General features: G+C 36.4%; 1 protein-coding gene across 1 annotated transcript in view; it reads right to left on the bottom strand.

The window, feature by feature from the left end:
* The window catches only part of Hmcn1 (hemicentin 1), a 419,231-nt gene that overhangs the window by 56,666 nt on the left and 339,534 nt on the right, over window positions 1-23,031 (bottom strand). The window contains exons 69-81 of the mRNA XM_010635433.2: window positions 17,250-17,446; window positions 15,993-16,074; window positions 14,500-14,636; window positions 10,544-10,685; window positions 9,229-9,373; window positions 8,295-8,422; window positions 7,829-7,985; window positions 5,815-5,936; window positions 5,439-5,603; window positions 3,670-3,777; window positions 2,937-3,074; window positions 2,681-2,815; window positions 371-640 (exon numbers count right to left, since the gene is read on the bottom strand). Of these exons, the coding sequence (XP_010633735.1) occupies window positions 371-640; window positions 2,681-2,815; window positions 2,937-3,074; window positions 3,670-3,777; window positions 5,439-5,603; window positions 5,815-5,936; window positions 7,829-7,985; window positions 8,295-8,422; window positions 9,229-9,373; window positions 10,544-10,685; window positions 14,500-14,636; window positions 15,993-16,074; window positions 17,250-17,446 (1,926 nt within the window). The remainder of the gene's footprint in view (window positions 1-370; window positions 641-2,680; window positions 2,816-2,936; window positions 3,075-3,669; window positions 3,778-5,438; window positions 5,604-5,814; window positions 5,937-7,828; window positions 7,986-8,294; window positions 8,423-9,228; window positions 9,374-10,543; window positions 10,686-14,499; window positions 14,637-15,992; window positions 16,075-17,249; window positions 17,447-23,031) is intronic.

The following is a 23,031-nucleotide window of genomic DNA, read 5'->3' as shown; positions in this document are numbered from 1 at the left end:
TCCTGGCAGCATTAATGCATTAATATGATTTTCTTACACATTCATATAAGCACACAGAAGTAAACACAGGCTTGAAAACAGTTCTGAGGGGCAAACGCACTTGTAACACACACACACACACACACACACACACACACACACACACACACACACACACACACATATACTTCGGGTTACTAGATTTTACAGAACCAGGAATTGAACCTAGGGCCTGTTCACGCTAGGCAAATGCTCTATCACTGAGCTACACTCCTTGCCCTGGATTATCAATTTTATGTGATTTTTATTTCCATCCTATTTGCTCTCGGTGGTCTTTTCTCTTTGCCACAGTAATGCAGGAGACTAAAAGAACTCATATGAAGTAACTTACTGTGGACTATGAGCTTGGTGCTTATGCTGCTGGATCCTGCCACATTAGCTGCCACGCATGTGTACTGGCCGGTGTCATCAGGCTGAGCAAACGCTATCTGCAGAGCCCCAGAGTTGAGGATGCGCTGCCGGATGGATTCCATAATCACATGCCCATCCTTATGCCATGTGATGTCCGGGGGTGGAAGGCCATCTGCCTCACAGGGTAACATAATGGGCTTATCTACAGCCACAGCATATTCCTTTGGATGAGTGTTGATGACTGGAGGGGCTAAAAGATAGAAAGTTTAAACCTCATTTTAAAAGCACAAGGGTACAAGTTGTACACTACAGCACTTTTCTAGCAAAATGAAGTAACATCAATAAGAAACAAAATCTTGAGTTTACCACATCATCAACAAAGAATTCTATAGTTTGTTTGGAACATTAAAATTTATTGGGCATAGTTGAGATGATTAATTTCTCTCAACAAACAAATAAAGGTAACTAATAACCAATTTTAAATACTGTGATGAACATATATTTATGAAAGATTTCTTGTTAAAATATTTAGGCTAATCATTTCACATATACGAGTCGTGATCATTACAGACAGTGTGGTGCTTTGGAAAATATTCTGCTGCTCAAAGATGCTCTTACTAATACATTCCCCACTGGACTTAGTATCGTATCTCATACCCAGTGTTAATATTTCATAAAGCACTATTTTCAGTGAATGAATAAGTGACTAAATGCATAGATGAGGGAAATCATCATATAAGTAAATCTTTTTCCACTTCAGAAACCAAAGAGAGGACAATTATAAGGATTTCTTTTCCATGTAATAAAAACAGGCTGATCATTACTTAGGCATTGGGCTGACATTCTACCAAATCTTAAAACATCCAACCCAAAAAGATATGTTGGAGCTAATGTAGATCAGTGGTAAAGTGCTTGCTGTTAGAGATTAATTCACTGGAGAGTTCAGGGCTGACTGTGTGGTTAGGAGGGGGCTGGGTTGGGAGTGGTGACTTGGAAGGGCATATGTCCCTCCCTTTGCTCTCTACTTCCGGCTGACATGTCTTAAGCAGCTTTCCTCCTCCAGGCCCTTCTGCCATGCCTTTCCTGTTATGGAGCCACCAACTTTGGACTGACTCCTCCAAAAACCAGGAGCCAAAATAAATGTCTTATTCCATTAAGTTGTGGGTGTTGGATATTTTATCAGCAATGATGAAGTGACTAGGATATTTGGTTAGCATGCACAAGGCCCTGGGTTTTATTCTCATTACCTCAAAAAAAGAAAAGGACATATAGAATGATTATGAATATCCATGTTAAGGTTACTTATGATAACCAAAATTAAATTATTTGGATAAATTTATGATTAGTACATACTGCATGTGCAAGGAGAAAGTCTATACAGAATTTTTTGTGACCCCAGAGTATGCAATTATTTCGGGTTGCTTTTGGAATGCTTAAGTTATCTTTCACTGTTTAACTTTTCACCTCTTTCATAATTGCTTTTATAATACTTTGAACCATTTAATGAAGAAACGACTCAAATCTGAAACCATTCTTTTCTATTACCTCTGTACTGGTGAAACCAGTGAATTCCTTTTGGGTCTTAATCTTACTTGACTCAACAGTATTCAACAGAATTAAAACACTGTTATCTCCTAGCCCGATTCTACCTTTCTTTCTGATATCTCTGTCCTCCGCATTGCACTTTTTTCCATGTCTTCTTCTTTATCACACTGCCAAACAATGCACTGTCCCAAAACCTTGTCCTCAGAAATCTTTTCTGTCCACATCCATTTTTCCCTAGATAATCTCATCTAGTATCCTGGATTTAACACTAATTACTTTCAAATTATCCTACACTATACATCTCCCATGGGTTTCAATACATATTGAACTCTACTTGACATCTCTTCTAGGATTTCCAATAGTTTCCTACATTTCACATGTTTAAACATAAACCATGATTTCCTTCCTCTAAAATCTGTTCTTGCACACCCTCATGGCACTCTCCAGATCAGACCCAAAGCCCAGAAAACAAAACTATATTTAAGGAAGTAACTATGGTATCAAACAGAGTTTTACAGAAATTAAAAATATGATGGACACCTCAGTTTCTTTACACAAATGATGTGAGAAAATGAAAATATGTTAACTTTGGTCTTCATAAAGTAACAGTAGAAAAACAAATAAGATAAAACAAATGAATAATGTTGAAAACTGTCACAGGCAGCACAATCATTTCAGAATATGCATATTTAGTATACACTTGTACAAACATGTTAGCAGATAGAGACACACATGATTTAGGTACCTTGGACAGTTAGCTTGATTTTGCCCAGGGCAGTGCCAGCTGAGTTCTGAGCCACACACGTGTAAGTGCCAGCATCCTCACGGGCAGCTCTGGAGATCTGCAAGCTGCCACTAGGAAGAGCTGCATGGCTTTTGCCTATATTGTAGTAAAAGCAGAGTGAAAAGAATTTTTACTTTCTGTGTAAAACATCATTCTGCCTTCTGAATTGTAAAGTACTGAGTGTGCCATGATTTTCCTGATGGAAAGTGGTAGGTACCTGAAGTGATGACATTGATGCCCTCTTTCTGCCAAGAAATGAAAGGACTCGGTGTCCCTGTTGCTTCACATGGTAATAAAATGGGATTGTTTACAATGACATCTACTTCGCTTGGCTGGGGCTGAATGACCGGAGGATCTGCGAATCCAATCAACCAAAGGAACAAGCACTTGTCAGTGGTGGAGATGCCCATGGCAGTGATGAGTTAACTGTGCCCAGACCCATGTTTCCACATGTTAGTGATTTGATTGTCCAGGAGAAGAATCAATATTGGCCACATTACATTCTTTGTCTTGCTATGCCAATGCTTGCATCAGAAGAACTCCATTGGAAGACCATAAGTAGGAATGGATTATAAAAATCCAGGAGGAAGGTTTGATCCCTGGTACACACCCACCACTCAAAAAATCCAAGAAGTATAATTCTGGGGTTGCTTTGTATGGTTTGCCATCTCTGTCATTTTTAGTCTCTTGGAAAAATATCTTCTAGACTTTCATATCCCATTATATTACTATGGTTTATAGCTATAGTTAGTACTATCTTTCAGGAATAAACACTGCTTTTAAAAACCCACACAGCAAAACAAATACCTCAAACCCAGCACGTTTTCACCACCCCATGTCGTGATGTGGATCAAATACAATGCTTCGTACATGCCTGGCAAGAGCTTTGTCACTGAGCTATTCCCCTGGCCCATCCAATAAGGTTTGAATGAGTAAATAACCTTCCATACCTTGTACAAAAAGGGTCACATGTCTGTGCGCAGAACCAGCTGCATTCCTAGCAACACAAGTATATCTTCCTGCATGGTTTAATTGGGTGGCAAATATTTCAATTGCTCCTAAATAGGAAAAAGTTTTAATGTACAGTACATCTCTTTTTAGTACAACAAATTATGTCTCTCAATCTGTGTTCTCTGCACCAAACACAGTGGTCTTGGTCTTACATCCACAGTTGTTTCACAGAGTGCCTAGCACAATTTTTTTAAAAAATGATTAACAGGTTTATTGAGGCATAACTTACATCCTGTAAGTGATCCATTAAAATGAACAATTCAATGATTTTTTACAGTCGTGTAACTATTACTACAATCTAACTTAAAACATTTTCAAGCTGGTGTTTATTTATAGTCACTCTGCAGTCCAAACCTCAGCATTAGGCCCTCACTAATCTGCTTTTTGTCTCTAAAGCTTTGCCTTTCTGAACATGTCATGCAAGTGGAATTATCACTATGCGATCTGTTGTATCTGATTTCTTTCACTGTGAACACAGTGCTTTTGAGGCTCACCCGTTGTAGCATGTGTCAATATTTTGTTCCCTTCCCCTGCCAAACAGCATTTCATTTTGTGGACAAACCACATTTGGTTTACTCATTCACCAGTTGACAGACATTTGAGATGTTCTATTTTTTGGCTATTGTAAATGAGACTATATGAGCACCCACATACAATGTAGACCTGTTTTCAAATCTGTTCAACAGATAATATGAATGGAGTTGCTGCGTTTAGGATAATATTGAGAAAGTTCTAAACTGTTTTCTTGGCACAATATTTTGTGACTATCCTGAAGGGTAGTTGGTCTAAATTTTATGATTTGAACCACTGCTAATCTATACAGGTTTCTGAGATGGCCACAATACTTTGCCTTAAAAGCAAAGTTGCATCCTAAGAACAAATCTTCCATTATTTTCCTTCTATTAAAGAAATATGCAACTTCTCTTAGAATAATATGCACATATTTATGAAGTCTTGGATACTAGCTGCTACTATAGTTTATCTCTAGTATACCTTCACAGTACAGGGTAACTTTCCAGAAACATAAACATGAAATGAGATTTCATTTTCATTTTGGTAAATTTTTTTCTCCTCAGTCCTACAAATTGTATAAATGATGGCTATTACCGCTGTCAAAAATTATCAATTGTTGTGTAAAACATCTAGTCTTTTCCCATGAACAATAAATATTTTGAAAGCAAGAACTCTGTTAGTTTTATTATCTCAGAAATTTGATAGAGTATATAGCCTATCTTAGGTATTTAATGTTTTAAAATAAACATTTCATTTGGCCAATGGAAAAAATGTGATTCACTCACAGATAAGGAGAGAATTTGATAAATCTTAGGTTTATTATATATGCAGACATACCAATAATTATACTTATTATATTCAGATCACTTGTTATTTTATTTTCAGACTTTTAAAATTATTTTATCTTAATTAGTACATGCTTGAAGTATATAATACTATTTACATTTATCACAGGAAGTTGATATATGTACATAATAACTCTTAATTATTTTTCTCCTCTTTTTTTTTCATTCCTGACCTTTCCCCTACCTCCATTTCCTCTTTCTGCTCTAGATACATTTTTCCCAGATGTTTGTATTTAGGAGCACAAGAATGCATGTTTCTTCTTTTATTTTTGTACAACAAAAATCCGTACCAGGTCAGTCTTTAATAACTACTCCAATTAACAGATGTAAAATCACTGAACTTTTCTTACCAGAGGACAAAATTCGATAGCCATCTCCTCTAGGAAGTAGTCTTATGCCATTTTTGGTCCAGTGAATTGAGGGAAATGGAACTCCTAAAGCTGTGCAAGTAATTACTGCTGGGGACTGTTTGGTTACTAGAAAGTCCGTAGGCTCATCAGCTATGGTGGGTGGAACTAAAAAGTAACAACAACAGCAATAACAACAAAAATAAGACTACACATTTCCAACTCTTGCACATGTCCAAAGTCTTTTTGTATATCTTTCCCATTCCGATCTAAAAGTGAATTCTAGAATCATAGTAAAAGAAGCCCTCTAGGCAAGCAGTGGAGCAATGGAGAGATAACATTACAGTAACTTTCTATCCACTCGCTAAGCTAATTCTACCTTGGACAGTGAGATCCATGGTCCTCTTATCTTTTCCAGCATCGTTTGTCACAGTGCACTCATAGGTTGCAGTGTCATCCACAGAAGGGGAAATAATTACCAGTGAACCTGAAGAAAGGAGTCTAGAAGAGAGATTTCAAAGTATGAGATTCTACAGGCCCATTTCTATATATTTATTCAGTTAGTCCATCATGGTACCATGTTGTTCATTGAGGGAAATGACAGTCCTTCAGGTTGAAATGAGTATCCTTCAACTGAGGCAAACTTTGTGTGTCAAGGTTTACATTTCTATGGCAAAGGGTTTCAAGTTTGATATTTATGGGAAGCAGTTAGCTACACGGATTGCCTAAAGCAGGAATCACACATTTTCTGAATGCTTATACATATTATGATCAAATTTGCTCTCCTAGGAGAAATACAATGTAATGAGTACACTGATGATAGCCATTACCTTATGAATTTCTGGTTCTGTCTGGAATGTTTCAGATAAATTAGTCCTAAAATTCACAGTAATTTTGCAGGTTGGTATTTGATTATTTTTAACAATGGGTAACTGCAGTCTGTCCTCCTTTCTCTACTTTGTATGTCTCCTCACATATGATGCCTACCGCGGAGAAGCACAGTATATACAGTATATACACACTGTATATCCATACAGTGTACACATCTGTGTACACATAGACACAGAGTATGGCTACTGACTTATTTATATTAGTAATCTTTACTCTCTAACTCAAAACTAAAGTAATCTGAATCACTTCAAATGTTTCTGAGGTTTAGTAAAAAACATACCTGATTTAAAGTAAATCTTAATTAAAGTTTATATATGTTCTTCAAACTGTGCTGATAGAATAGAGCTTATTTGGTTTATTGGAAACATTCATTTGCTTTATTATAGATTATTCATATAATGTATACTTTTAAGTCACTGAATGCCAAAAATTAAAAGGACAAAGAGAGAGATGATAGAATTTCAGTGGAAGCCTTCCTGTTTTCTTACATCTCAGAATTAACTGTTAAAGCTGATATATGAGAGCAGTTTTTAGCATTATGACAAATCTTTTCACAGGAAAACTATCAATTAGCTTAACTGATATACAATAAATGATGAGAAATTATTAGTGATTTTAAGTTTAGCTTTTAAAAAAGCACAGTTTGCCATATCCTGAGCTATGGCAATACAGCTGGAGGAATGAAAAACAGAAAAGAAAAGAAAATTTGACTTTTATTCTAAAACTGAAGCTTTACTTTATTTTTATAGAATACTTTGGTTTTTAAAACAAATGTTTCTTTTATTCTTTGTCTTTATTAAATTCCAAAAGGAGTTCAACAAATAAAGCAGGACAGAAGTTTAATTCTGCAGAGCTCACTCACAGTCATCATTAGCGCTTGTCTAAAGAAAGACTGCACTGTGACTCAGAAAAAGACTTTAGGTTGAAAAACTAATTCCATATTAAGCAAAACATATGCTATACATAGCTATTTCTTCATACTTTATTTGCCTGCTGATAGAATTTAAACGTTGGTTCTTCAAAAAATGTTTCTAAATGGTTGGCGAGATTTTTCAATTACATTATTTTCACTTCATCATGTTAAGTGAAATAAGTTAGACATAGAAGGATACAGTCTGCATGTTCTTACTGATACATGAAAGTGAAAAGGTTTACTTCCTAGAATTAGAGGATAGATACACTAGTTATTACCAGAGTCTGGAAAGGGTGTGAGAGAAGGGAAGACAGAGAGGATGGTCAGTGCATACAGAAATGCCGTTGGATAGGAGAAAAGGGTTGGTAACAATTAATCATACCCAAATAGTTACTCGAGGGGATTTTAAATGTTTCCAACAAAATAAATGATATATATTAGTGGTAAAAGATATCCCAGTTACCCGTGATCTGACCATTACATATTGCATGCAGATATTGAAATGTCACACTGGATCTCATAAATATGTTCGGGTACAATGTATCAGTAAGAATCAGAATATATTTAAAAATAAATAAATTATTCTTACCGGTATGAATTCTGATTTTGGTCCACATTTAGAAGATGCCCATTTTTTCTCCAACTGACTGATGGTTTTGGTACTCCAGAAGCCTCACAAGCCAGAGTAGTCTGGACATTTACTGTTACAGTTATGTTGGTGGGACCCGGAACAATAGATGGAGGTACTAAAACAGTGTCATCGAGTAAGACAAACACATTCAGCACACAGTATGCCATTTGAAGTATTTATGCAGAACTGAAATTAGTCACTGGTAACTTGCTTCACAGTTATGAAGACAACAAGGCTCTGTAAGTTTAAATTTGTGCTATGATATTAACTATAGTGATGAGAAAAATATGGCTGATAATTGTTCATAACACAATCTAACATGCTTAAATAGCCTTTGACGATAAGGTCTTCATGAGCTTACTAGTTCAAAGTACCAAAGAGCATCTGACCTAAATCTGGGCATCGTTTATTAGTGTATACTTACCATGGACCTGCAAATCTATTCGCCTGCGGTCTGTCCCAGCAGCATTGGTAGCCATGCACAAATACCGCCCACTGTCAGCGACATGTACTGATTGAATATGAAGGAATCCATTTTGCAAGATGGAATGTCTACAAGAGAGATCACAAGTGAAGTTATAGGATTCAGCTTCAGAGGGCACATATTTGCAATATTCACAATATCCTTGGAGAAAGAAAAGGATAAAATGTAAAAGTACATAGAAGAGGAGATGGGAGGGTTGGGCAAGGTACAGGAAATTGAACCCAGGGTCTTCACACTGAGATACAGCCCTCCTTTTATTTTTTTTTTTCCTCATTGAGTTTATTGGTACATTTTAGGTATAAAGTACAGTTACATTCATCATTGGGATCTTGTACCTTTACATGACAGGTCTTGGTTCTCATTTTTTTCCCATACCCCTGCCCTCTCTTCACCCCCTCCTCTCCTCCCCATTTACAAACATTTTATTTCCATTTTCTCCTGTTTTTTTTTGCTTTCCCTTATTACCTTTCCCCTATCCTTCCCACTTTCCTCACACCTTTAGCCCTTTTCTTCCTATTTCACATTGTCAATTATCTCATTAGGATTATTTTCTTTTTTAAAGTTTGAAGCAAGATCTAGCTAAATTGCCCATGCTGGGCTTGAACTCATGATCCCCACAGTGGCCTCTAAGAGCGCTGGGATTACAGGCATATGAAACTCCACCTAGCTAGGGTTTGTGATTATGAATGGATTATTATCATTAGGCAGACATAAGACTTAGGAATTATGCTTTTAAAATATAAATTTTGATTCACATATCATGATGAAAAGGCTAATTTTGAACATAACAGTACTGAAATAATGTACTAGAAAAAAGATAAAGCTTTACATTTGTTTTCTAACAGCACTGTTCCTCCTTTTTCAGAACTGTTACCTTGCATGATTCCCAGCTAGAACAGCTCCATCCTTTCTCCAAGTTATCCTTGGGGTTGGCACACCTTCAGCAAGGCATTCCAGTATGATCGATTTATTCATGAGAATGACAAGGTTCTGAGGGCCATTCTTTATATTTGGAGGAACTGAACAAGAGATTCACATCGAAAAAGTCAGCCATACTGAAATACAGAGCCCAAAGAGCCTGAAGATGTAATATAAGGTGAGTGTTGAATCAAATGTATAGCTTTGTCTACACTAATCCAGGTTAGTATAAATAGAATTGAGGTTTAATCCCTCAAATTTTACCGAAGACATTCTGTGTTTAAAATTAAAGAGTAGACAGGAAGGAGGATTTTAAAAATCCTGATATGGTGTATGATCTGGCTGTCTATGAGAGAGGCTTGAGTAAAAATCAGCTCTCATCTGATGCAAATTAAAGATGATATTTCTTATTTCTCTTTGGCCAAATAATGGCCAGAGAATGTTAACACTGGAACAACTTCACTTTAAATAAAGAACAGAGAATGGGCTGTTTTAATGAAAAGCACATCTGTGTTTAATCACACTAGTCACAGAAAATGTATTTTATTAATCACTGAGCTCATGTGGGAATAGAATTTTAATTTTAGTATTAGAGGTATTAGTCATGTAGGTCAACCAATATCCTGTAAAATTTCATATATTACAGGTCCAAAGGGATTTTTTGGAGGAAAAGTCTAAATCACCTCCCTGAATTTGGCAAGTTTTGGCATTTAGATATCATATTTTGGAAAATGATACCATTATAGTAGCATTTAAGGAAACTACAGTACTATTCAAATATACAATATACTTTCAAGTTACCACCAATGAAGATAAACTTAAATGATAGGTGGATTGTCACCCAGAGACTTAGTATAATTGATTTCCTCAATGGCTCTGATCTGAGTGATGAAAAACATCTGAAATTGAATTAGTTTTTAATATAGTCTTTTTTTTTTTTTTTTTTTTTTTTTTTTTTTTTTTGGTACCAGGGCTCAAACTTGGGACCTCGTGCTTGTAAGGCAGGTGGTAGCACCACTGAGCTAAATCCTCAGCCCTGCAATAGTCTTCATACAAATACCTTATATTTTCTTCTTCAAATAATATAACCACAGGATTCATTTCATATGATCATGAAAGAAAAAAAGATGGTTAATTTTTTTTTTTTTTTTGGTACGGGGGATCAACTCGGGTCCTTGCTCTTGGGAAGCAGGTGGTGGAACCACAGAGCTAAATCCCCAGCACCAGAGGTTAAACTTTAAAGTTGTGAAACAATGAATGATTTTTCTTACCATTTACAGTGAGAATAAATTCTCTTGTTGTCTTTCCTGCAACATTGCTGGCAACACAGGTATAATTTGCTGTGTCTCCTAGATCTGCATTGTTGATTTGTAAATACCTTCCTGCAGATAGGATTCGCACTCGAGGTGTTGCCTAGATTCAGCAAGTGAAATTTATCATTAAAGTGTCAGAAAGAGAGACTATAATGTTGTATTCTAGCATCATAGGTAACTCGAGTAAACCGGAGCTGCTGTCTGTCAGTGAGCTCGGTTTGCTTTCTCCCATTGCTTGCAGTATCAAACATCCCTGGAACTACTTCAATGAGTGCAGTTAAGGGCACAGCAGTGACTCCCAATTCCCCTGATGGCAACCATTCCAGGATGGACCAGTGATTCAAGTGTAGCCTATCAGAACCTTGATTAGAACTGCTGGAGGTGTTGGGAAAACAGGTGTGTGCTCTTTACAGGAATCAGAAGTTGTGAGAATGACATTTGCCTCGTGACAGTCTTGTCATGTGGGGCATGCTGCCCTGAATCTAAGACAATAAAGCACACGTATGCTTCATTGTGTAGTCAAAGCCTCTGTATCTAGTAAGGACGAGAGCCTAAATTCACCAATTACTCTAGTTTATACATTGAACTGCATTCTTTTTCATTTCAGTTGGTTCGAGTTTGATCAGTTATAACTGGTAACTTCATTACCAAGAAGTTAACTTTGGTTAACTCAGAGGAAAACACTATTGTATAACATTCTGAAAACCAGCAAATAAACTATTTCAGTCTACAAATGTTTGTGAAGCATTTTTGTTTGGGACTAAGAATTATAAAAATATGGCAACAATGAAACCTAATCTCTGCTATTAAGTCTAACTGGGGAGAGAGATGCAAAGAGAATTTTAATGTAAATTCTAATGTATGTTAGTAGTCACTAAATGATACCAGCTAGCATCCAGGGCTGTTCTCCGGTTGTGCCTGTGATGGAATCACTTCAGAACACAGTAAGATTTCCTTACTAAGTCTATGTTCACACAATTGCTAAAATATGCCATTTGGGTCCATTTATTTTCTCTGGGCCTTTCATTGCTCTTAAGATTAGACAAAAATCATGTTACCTCTGATGAGAATAAATGATTTCATAAACATATATGGTATGTGTTGTGAAACAATACATTTTAAACTTTTATTTTTGGTACTGGGGATTGAACTCAGGATCTCTTTTATATGGTTAAAGCAGGTTTTAGGCTAATGAAAAATTTTAGTGTTTATTTTGGGGGTTGCTGTGGATTGAACCTAGACCTCACACATGACAAATACACATTCTTCCACTATTCTACATCCCCAACCCGATGAGCGATTCTTCTAATCTTTCTTCCACGGATATCTTATGTTTACTAACTCCTAAGTCTCATTACAATTTTCTCTGATTTTTCCTCCATTTGCTGTTGGCGATTCTTCCAAATCTTTCCTCCAAATTCTTCCCTCAGATACAACTGTTCTCTAGACCCTGCTTCCTCTTGCACTGAGAAAATCAAAGTCCTGTGCCTGCAATTTTCTCCTCTTCCCATGCTGGCCACAAATGCAAATTTCCTCCTTCTCCATCTCTGGAAAATATTGACCCTTCTGGCCAAGGCTTTTCTTCTCACCTGTGATGTAGGTCTTATTCTCTATCAATCAAACACATCTTGTCTTACTTATCTTTCTCTCTCCTGTAACTTCAGTCTCTATACACAAATCTCTAACAGACAGTCAACACTTGTTTTTACTTCCATTAACTCTTCAAATAACTGTACCTTATATTTTGTTCAGCCTATCAAAGAACCATTGTTCAGATCTTTAATCACATCTATGTATTGCCAAAGCCAATGGATACAACTTAATTTGTACCTTATGGGCTGTTTTCTTCCCTTGGTTTTCAGTACACCAGTATTTCCTGTTTTTAACCCTAGCTCACTGAGTCTTTCTTTTCAGTTCCTATTCATCTTCTCACTCTTTGCTCCTTGTAACTGTCAGTATTGCCTAAGACTTTCTTATTTTTGTTTTATTGGTCTTCTCCTATTCTATATTTTCTAGTCAATCTCGTACAAATTTAGGATTTTAACAACAGTTTATACCAAGAGGAGCATGATACCAAACATTTTTTCTTCCAAGGGAATATGGACTTCCAGTTCAAAGATTTTTTTGGTGAAATATGAACTCACACTCTGAGTGCTTTCTGGAATTTCTCTGGATAATATATCAATAATTCAGACTCACAGAATCTAAACCTAGACTCATGTTTTTTGCATCATTGGTGAACTTCTTTGCCAGTGCCTTCCATCACTTATTTCTATCTGGAACCAGCCTTGAACTCCTATCATCAACACTCACTGAGTCTTCCCTCAACTCGTAATGATAGAGTGACACGCTGGGAATTGTTTCTATCACCAGAAAGGCTTCAGAACAATCTAGAGTGACACACAGAAGATGAGTCTATGGGAAGAGTCAGCACATGAAGGGCCCGGTGAGCTAAGCTGGATAGTTTTACCAGAATTCTGGAGACTATGAGAAATTGTGAAAAAAAGGCAAAAGAAAAAAAACATGAGAAAAGGAAAAACATGAAAACAGTATCTTTGTAAACAGGAAAGGGTAGACGGGGTGAAAGGAGGGCAGGGGAATGGGGCAAAAGTAAGAAGCAAGATAGGTCATGTAAAGGTGCAAGATCCCAATGATGAATGTAACTGTATTTAATACATAAAATGTAGCAGTAAACTAAAGGAAAAAAAAGATTTTAATCAACATGTACTGCAGCCATACCAAGCATTCTGCAGTTCCTGGAACACAGCATTTCTTTTCTTGCAATGGCTTTCTACATGCCACGACCTATGACTAGAATTCCTTTCTTCTTTCTCATTCAGTACATAACTAGCCTTTACAACTATATCCTTCATTCTTTTCAAAACTTCGCAGTGCTGGGGATCAGACCCAAGTCCTCCTCCATGTTGAGCCAGCCCTCTACCACACATCCCCAGCCCTGAATTCTCCCTTTCTAAGGTGCTTCCCTGGGCCATTCTTTACCCTTCAGCCTGAGTTATGGCCTTTTCCTCTTCAATTATATAAAAGGCTGCGTGTTCTCCTAACACATAATTTATCAGAAGTATCGGATAATCTTTGATTTACCTCTCTGTCTTTTCAGATTGAGATTCAGTGAATTTCTTTAAAGTCAACAGGACTCTCAGTAGTAATCATACAGCCTGATATTATAGCAGGACATAGAATAAACAAAGAAATGGAACCATAGGAGGGTTCGATGATACATATAATGACGTAGCAGGTAAATAACTCTCTGAACCCAAGTTCCACATGTTTGATATTTGTGTTGTTTGGGAGTGAAAGTCTTCATGCGTTACACATTAGTGCACACAACCTCATTTTATAATTAACTGTTAGAAGCAAGAAGAAGTAACCACTAGATGTGAACAATTAGAGCATCACAATCAAAGCTTTCAGCCAGGCCTTAAATGGCTACTAAAAATCCTGCACTGTGACACCCTGATAGCAGATAGGCATCCTTGGAGCATGGAAAGCTTTAGATAGTCAGTAACTGCTCTTCTGGGATTCCAGTTGTAGTCATGTCGTGTCTAAAGGTGTTACAGAGTCTTCCACCCAGGAAATTCAGTTAACAGTTAGCTTTGGATCCCTGGCAGGACAGGCCACCTCTTCTGAGATGCTGGTAGTTTGTCTTTACTCTCAGGTAAAGAAATGGCTGAGAGTTTCACATGGGACTTTAATCCATGGGCTCCAGGAGATTCATCTCCAGTGTCATGAAGCTAAATATCTGTCTTTGACCCATAACTAACTACTAAGCAAAAGCTGAGGAAGGAAGGCAGCTGATTAAAGACGCTGTGTCTGTTTCTGCAATGTTGAGTAACTGGAAGCTCCACAACTTTTTGTATCAAAAATGAATCTGCAGAGTTTAGCAAAAGATTTACCTGTAATTGATCTCCATTTCTGAGCCACATAATCACAGGTGGGGGCACTGCATCTGATTTGCATTCCAATGTCACTTGCCTGTTCTGCAACACAGTGACATCCTGGGGCTCCTCAGTCCCAGCAATATTAGGGGGCACTAGGTACGAAAACAAAATATCAAAGGCTTTCAATAAAAGGGCTATAAAATGATCTAAGCTATTGGTATTCAACAAATGTTAGTCCTTATGTTTAGTCCATAAAATAAGCATAAACTTAAAACAGGACTCACTTAATTTAATAGCATAATTAACAATGTGGATTTGTGTGTGGGTGTGGGTGTGTGTAACTGAGGATAGAACTCAGGGCCTTTGCACCTTTTATTTTTATTTTGAGACAGGGTCTGGTTAAGTTAAAATTGCCCAGGCTGGGCTTCAATTTTCTATCTTCCTGCCTCAGCTTTCCAAAATGCGAGGATTAAGGGCATGCACCACCATAATTAGCTAATAAACTGGAAATATAAATAAAATTTATTTAGTACTTTCAGATAGATTAATAAAATCCTTCCAAAAAGTACATGGATGACAGTACAAATCACAAAATCATGTTACTATCACCATTTGGCAGGCAAGGAAATGGATGTGCCTGGATTTACACTTGGTAGTAATTTTCTCTGAACATTAGATTTAAAATTACCGAATCAGGAACTGCCCACCTCAATATATAGAAATGTATACACTTTGTTCGATTACAGAAATACATTTGTATGTTATTTTCATATATAGAATCTACTTATTAATTCATGGCAAATGTAATTTATGTGCACAGGTGGGAGCAGGGACTTGGATCCTAGACAGTTTGCAATGCTTGGTTATTTAGGCTATCAAAATGAAATAAAACCTTTTGCTTTGTTTTGCAAAAAACTTCCCCATTAAGAATAAATCCAGGGGCTGGGGATTTAGCTCAGTGATTCCATCGCCTGCCTTGCAGGCGCAAAGTCCTGAGTTCAATCCCTGTTGCACCCCACCCCCCCAAAAAAGAGTAAATCCAATGTCCGCCTAACAGACAGGGCTTTTCTATGTTGCCCATGCTGGCCCCAAACTTCTGGGCTCAAGAAAGCTTCCTGCCTCAGACTCTTCTAAGCAGCTGGGACTATAGATATGCATCACCACACCCCTCTGTGGTCACAATTTGGAACAAGACATTTGCTTGCATCATATCTTTGTGTGGTAAGATTATGTGTTATTTTTATTTTCTTCATTATCATTTATATTTTACTTTTTAAATGAATAAATATGTTATTTGTGCCGAAACAACACATAGCTGAAAAAACCCACTGAATCTATTCCCAAAGAGCCCTCACTCAATCAAATACGGGAATCACATTCACAAAATATACATTTTGAATTTACAAAGATATTTTATCATGTTCTAAGGAGTTGTCCCAGGTTCCAGAAATTATGGCTTCTAATTAGGTGTGTGTATGATAGAACATAGAACTTCCTCACAAATTTACCATGAACTCTCACTAAATATTCCTTATCATCATCTCCAGCAGGACTGGATGCCAGACATGTGTATCTTCCTGTATCTTCTACCTACAAAACCCAAACAAGTAAATTATACATTCTTAATATGATAGTTTTAGTGATAAGAATAAATATCAACTAGAATTAATGCAAGAATCCCAACATAAAACCAAATGTCATCAAAGAAACACAATCACACTTATGATTAGCTTTCTGGTACTCGGTATTGCTTTGCATCTTTATTATTTGCCAACCTATGTTTTAACATGGTTTCAGGATTTGATCTAAGAATGATATAAGAAAACTGAATTTGTGGAAAGGGGATGAAGACGTTGCCTTGCAGAGCTGTCAGGAGTGTCATGGATATGACAGAGAGCCCAGAGCTGAACAGCAGGAAATTTATAATCCTTAGCTCTTCTTCAATCTTCCTTTCCTTCTTTTTTCTCAGTAAAATTCAAACAGATAATAATGAATAATAATGAATAATAATGTGTTAGTCTATGTCCAACAGAAGGATGCTTATGATAACAATAGCAGCAGCAGCAGCAATTTGCCCACCTCCCCCCAGCACTTACTACCGGCTTTGGCACTAGTTTAAGCATACTGTGTGAGGTTATCTCATTAAGTCCCTCAATGTTTGCATTATTATTTAAATCTCCAGTTTACAAATGAAGGCATTTGAGCACACATAAAGAAATCTTGTAATGTAAGGCTTATCCCTATTAGTAGAAGAGAAGATTGTTAAAATAAGACACTCCGAACTTACACCTTTTAAACATACATTTCAGATCAAAATTAAACAAAAAGAACCAGTTTTACTGAACTGATCATTGTTTTAGAAACTCTACCTCTCAGACTTCCACGTCTAACAGTTTGTTTGGAAATCAAAGGTGCTCTTTTAAGTTTTATATATATATGTATACTGGATTGATTTTTGCTGTTTAAGAGCTATGTGACAAAAGTGAAAAGTTTCAGGATATATAAACACTTTTAGAGCTATGAAAATGTCCAGAAGTTAATGAGAAGATATCTAATTTTCTTCAGTTTAATATTAGACACTTCTTCATCCTCTTTCCAATCATGTCTATAAAATTGTATACACCATAAAAGATATATATCCTTGTAAAGCTGTAGATATATGTGATGTGCTCACACACAAATGCATACATTATTCAATAATTCTTCGGTTAGCACATGAGAAGTGTAATTTAGGATAAAATAACTTTTTGAACTTTGACACTTACCTGGGCACTAGATATTTGAAGAACAGAATTTCCCCTAAGACTTTGCACCTGGTCTGTATGGAGAAGGGGCCTGCCATCTTTCATCCAGGTAATTTTAGGGGCAGGAATTCCAGAAGCAATACAGGTGAGTTCAAGGGGGTTATTAACAATCACTGATATTTCTCCACTTTCTTCAGATCCATTGATGTGAGGTGGTTCTGTTTAAAGAGAAAAAAACAATAACAAAATAAGCCTGCTGTTTGATAAGATACTGCTGATCAGGAAAACCTGAAAATTCAACTCAAGTTTACATTCTGTTATGTAGACTGATTAGAATATGGAAACTGATGATCATTCCTAGACGTCATTACTCTTTTTCACTAGTACTATTGCAAAAGGAATGAATCATACTTGTAAGAGATTACAAAGCCAAAAACAGTTCATTACAAGGCAATTATAGCCTAGCAGCTGGAACTCAGTTAATTAGTGATGCATTACTTAACTGGAAAGATTTGAAAACAAAAATTAAACCTATCTTGTACTACTTAAAAAGGTATCTGTTATTAGTGCGTTTTGCACATTTTAAACAACAATTAACTCTGCAAAATCAGTGATAAAAAGTATGAAACAATTACTATCTTTTCTATGCAGAATTTTGAGTGGAAACAATGACTAAGCAGAATAAAAATTAATTACATTTGGAGATGATGATTTCTGCACAAAGCACGTTTGTTATGTGTGGGCAGAAATGGCTTTCTGCTATGCATACTTCTAAAGTGATCTTCCTTAAAAGAAGGTTAAAGATATAAACATTGAGAAGAAACATTAGGGTTCTTTAGCACAATTATCTCCCCTTTAGAACAGACTTCTCTTACACTGATAAGTTTTTTTATATAACTTTCATAGTTCAATTTTTAGCTTACTACTTCACAAGGCAGCCAAAATAGCTGTTGGACAGCTCCAGGGGTTAGTGAGGGGTTTCTCTTTTTGGCTGGGTCAAATGGAACCTCTAGTCCCAGCTCTTTGAGGTATCTCCATATTGACTTCCATGGTGGTGGCACCAGGCTGCACTCCCACCAACAATGGAGAAGGGTTCCTTTCTCCCCACATCCTCACCAACATTTGTTATTGGCTGATTTCTTGATAACAGCTATTCTTCCTGGGGTGAGGTGGAATCTCAGTGTTGTTTTCATCTGCATCTCTCAAAAGACCAGTAACATGGAACATTTTTTCACATATTTATTTGCTACTTCATCTGAGAAATGTCTGTTCATTTCAGATGTCCTTTTTGAATTGGGTTTTTATATTTGGGGGGCCTGAGTTTTTAAAACTCTTTATATATTCTAGATAATAGTCCTTTGTCTGAGGAACAGCTGGTAAAAATTTTATTCCCACATTGAAGGTTATCTCTTAGCTCTCTTGGTGGTTTCTTTTGCAGTGCAGAAGCTTTTTAATAAGATGAGATCCCAGTTGTTGATTCTTTGTGCTAGTTCCCATGCTACTGAGGTGAAAGAAATTATTTCCCTAATTTCTCTCTCAGTGAGTCTGTTATTTGTGCACAAGAAGTCTTTTTATTTTGAGTGTTGACCTTGTATCCAGCTACTCTGCTGAAAGTGTCAATTATGTCTAGAAGTCTTTTGGTGGAATTTTTTGTGTCTTCAATGTAGAGTATCATATCATCGTAAATAATGACAATTTAACCTCTTCCTTTCCTATCTTCATCGTCTTGATTTATTTTCTTGACTAATTGCTATGGCTAATGTTTCCAGAACTATATTGAATAGGAGTGGTGATAGTGGGCATCCTTGTCTTGTTCCTGATTTTAATGTGAAGGTTTTCAGTTTTTGGCCATTTAATATGATGTTGGCTGTTGGTTTTTCATAGATAGCCTTTATCAAGTTGAGATATAGACCATCTATTCCAATTGTTTTTTAGGGTTTTTATCATGAATGGGTGTTGGATTTTTTCAAATGCTTTCTCTGCATCAATTGAGATGATCATATTGTTTTGTCCTTGACTCTGTTAAGATAGTGTATTACATTTATTGATTTACGTATGTTGAACCATCCTTGCATCCCTGGAATAAATCCAACTTGGTCAGGGTATATAATCTTCTTGATGACCCTCTGAATTCTGTTTGCCAGTATCTTATTAGGTATTTTTGCATCTATGTTCATTAATGAGATTGGCCTGTAGTTCTCTGTTTTGATTGGGTCTTTCCCTGGTTTGGGAATCAAAGTAATACTTGCTTCCAGGAATGAATTTGGAAGTATTGCTTACCTTTCAATTTCATTGAAAAATTTAAAGAGTATTGGCAGTAGTTCTTCTCTAAATGTCTTGTAAAATTCAGCAGTGAATCCATCAGGACCTGGGCTTTTCTTTGTTGGTAAATTTTTAATTACATTTTCAATTTCACTGATTGTAATTGGGGTGTTTAGAATATTCTTATCTTCTTTGTTCAGCTTTGGTAATTCAAAATTATCTAGAAATCTGTCCATTTCTTCTGTGTTTTCCATTTTATTAGAGTATAGGTTCTCAAAGTAGGAATTGATGATCCTCTGGATTTCTGCTGGACCTGTTGTGACTTCACCTTTTTCGTTCCTAATTGCATAGATCTGAGTCTTTTCTTTCTTTTTTGGAACAAGGTTGGCTAAGGGTTTATCAATTTTATTTATTCTTTCAAAAACCAACTTCTCGATTCATTGATTTTTTTTGTTTTCTTAGTTTCCATTGCATTGATTTCTGCTCTAATCTTTATGATTTCCTCTATTGTACAAGCTTTGGGTTTTTCTTGCTCTTCTTTTTCTGAATCTAAGATTAATCATTAGGTTGTTTATTTAAGCTTGCTCTGTTTTCCTCATGTGGGCATTTAGTGCTATGAATTTTCCATGCAGAACTGCTTTCATTGGGTCCTTTAGATTCCTGTATGTTGCACTGGTATTATCATTTATTTGTAAAAACTGTCCAATTTCTTCTTTAATTTCCTCTGTGGGAAGTCAGCTATTCTTAATCATTGTCCTACATGACCTCTTTTCATACCTTTCATTCATCTTACATAATGCTGTCAAAGTACACTTTATTAAATGTGGTTTAAGCTCAACTAAGATTTTCTGATTAAAAGATTTTTAATGTTATTTACTAAATTAACTAAAAAGCTTCATTACATCTTCCAAAGCTTCTACAACATGACCTTAATCAATCTGTCTTTATAACATTACCCACTTTTAATATACTTATGCGTGACACAAACTTAAATTAGGCTATTTTTCTCCTTGAACAAGTCTGGGTCTTTTAAAATTATTAACATAAATTAATTTTACAAAACAACGAGTTGTGATGTGACATTTTATATGCATATAACATATAACTTGTTTTAATCATATTGACTCTATACTGCCCCTTATTCCCCATACTCTCCCAGCTCTTCCTTTTCCCTGAAGTCCCTCTTTTACTTTTATGTCATTTTACTTTTTTCCTTCTAGGTTCCACACATGAGAGAAAACATGCGATACTTCTTTTCTCAGTCTAACTTATTTCTCTGAACACTATGATCTCCAGTTCCACCCATTTTCCTACAAATGACAAAATTTTATTCTTCTTTATGGCTAAATAACATCCTACTGTTTATGTACCACATCTTTTTCTATTTGTCCATTGATGTGCACTTGGGCTGGTTCTATGATGTTGCTATTGTGATTGTGTCGCAATAAACATGGGTTGAACGTATGCCAATAGTGTATGACTTTGACTCCTTTGGGTATACACCAAGGAGTGTTATGGCTGGACCACATGGTAGTTCCATTTTTGTTTTTGAGAACCTTTCATACTAATTTCCATAATGGCTGGACTAACTTACATACATACTAACAGCATATAGAGGTTTCTCTTCCCTCACATTCTCACCAGGATTTGTTCTTTTTCATTTCTTGTTGATAGTGATTCTGCCTGGGATGACAAAGAATCTCAGTGTAGTGATTTGCACCTCCCTAATGGCTAAAAATATTGACTATTTTAAAATGTAATTATTGGTTATTTCTAGTTCTTCTTTTGAGAAGTGTCTGTTCAGTTCATTTGCCCATGTTATTGATTGGGTTACTTGTTCTTTTGGTGTTAAATTTTTGAGTTCATTATAAATTCTGGATATTAATCTTCTGTCAGATGAATAGTTCACAATTTTCTCTTATTGTGTAGGCTATCTCTTCATTCTGTTAATTGCTTCATTTTACAGATTTTTAAAAAATTAATGAAATACCATTAGTTGATTTTTGCCATTATTTCCTGAGTTATTGGACTCCACTCCAGAAAGTGGTTGCCTGTGACTGTATCTTGAAGTGTTTCCTCTGTTTTCTTGTATTAGTTTCAGTTCCAGGTCTTATATTATGTTCTCTGATTCACTTTGCGTTGATTTTGAAAAAGGTGAGAAATAGGGATTTAGTTTTAGTCTTCTACATGTGGATATTTGGATATCCTGCTTACCCAGCACCATTTGATAAAGAATCTGTGTTTTCTACAAAATAGGATTTTGGCACCTCTGTCAAGCATTGGATGGCTGTAAATGAGTGAGTTTCTATTCCACTGGCCTACCCATCTATGTTTATGCTGATACTGTGCTACGTTTCTTACTATGGCTCTGTAGTGTAATTTGAAGTCAGATATGCCACCAGCATTGTTCTTTTACTCAGGATTGTTTTGGCCATTAGAAATTTGTAATTCATCCAGTCCTTTCTTATTCCTCACTGCCCTACTCACCAACTGAGCATACTGAAATACTGCCAAGATTACCAGAATGTCACTAAATTCATTTATAAAACCCCAAGCCCCTTCTGGGTCTCCTGACTAACTACACCCGTCTGATCCCTTTCACTTCTGTAGCACGTTGCAACACTTGGAAGCACCTGTCTGATTCTCCATTTACAACAGTACATTCTATTCTTCATTCTGTGTTGTCACTGGACACAAAGATGAGCTAGGCATACCTTCCCTCTCCTAAGTTTAAGTTACTAGGCCTAAAATAACAGCACATTCTTTGTTTGTTTGTTTGTTTGAGACAAGGTCTCACTATGTAGTTGAGACTGTCCTGGAACTCACTACGTAGCCCAGGCTGGTCTTGAACTCTCAGTGATCCTCCTGCCTCAGCTTCCCGACTGCTGGGATTACAGAGGTGTGCCACCATGCCCGGCCACAACACTAGCACGTTCTTGATTTGTGCAAACAGCCCCCAGATCTTGCATGTGGTAAGTGATTGTAAATTACTTTGCTTCAGGTTTGGCCCATTTGTCTTCTCCTGGGGCTCTAGCAGCTTTGTCCACTCTGATACTCCATGATTTACACCTCTAGCCCAGGTATTTCTTCTGATCTCCAGACTCATAAATGCAATTATTAGATAAACATTTTAGTTTGGATGCTTAAAAAAACATTTCAAATCATTAAAAAACCAGATGGAACCAGTCTTCCTCTTCAAAACCTTTAGCAGCATTCCATGCATGTGATGGATCTTCCAATCATTTACTCTCATAAACCAGAAACTAAGAACCATTCTCCTCTTCATCACGCCCATATGTTCAAGTCTATAGTGAAGTCTTAAGAGCCCCACCTGTAATGATTTCTAGCAAATATCTTCTTGCACCTGTATCACTTCAACCTGAGCTACAATGCAGTGTACTTGAATTAATGTCTCTTTCTTCCTAGAGGCGGTGTCTACCGATATTATTTACTTCTTTTTTTCCTATTAAGAAATCTTAATTTTGTTAGGGCTAGAAATTTACTAAAAATCAATTTCCTAGCTTTTTTTTTTTTTTTTTTT

This window comes from Fukomys damarensis, unplaced genomic scaffold (assembly GCF_012274545.1).
Source record: "Fukomys damarensis isolate Sample0158 unplaced genomic scaffold, DMR_v1.0_HiC HiC_scaffold_11, whole genome shotgun sequence".
In the NCBI taxonomy this organism is placed as follows: domain Eukaryota; kingdom Metazoa; phylum Chordata; class Mammalia; order Rodentia; family Bathyergidae; genus Fukomys; species Fukomys damarensis.
Note: the sequence above shows the minus strand (reverse complement) of the source record. Positions and strands in the feature narration are given on the sequence as shown.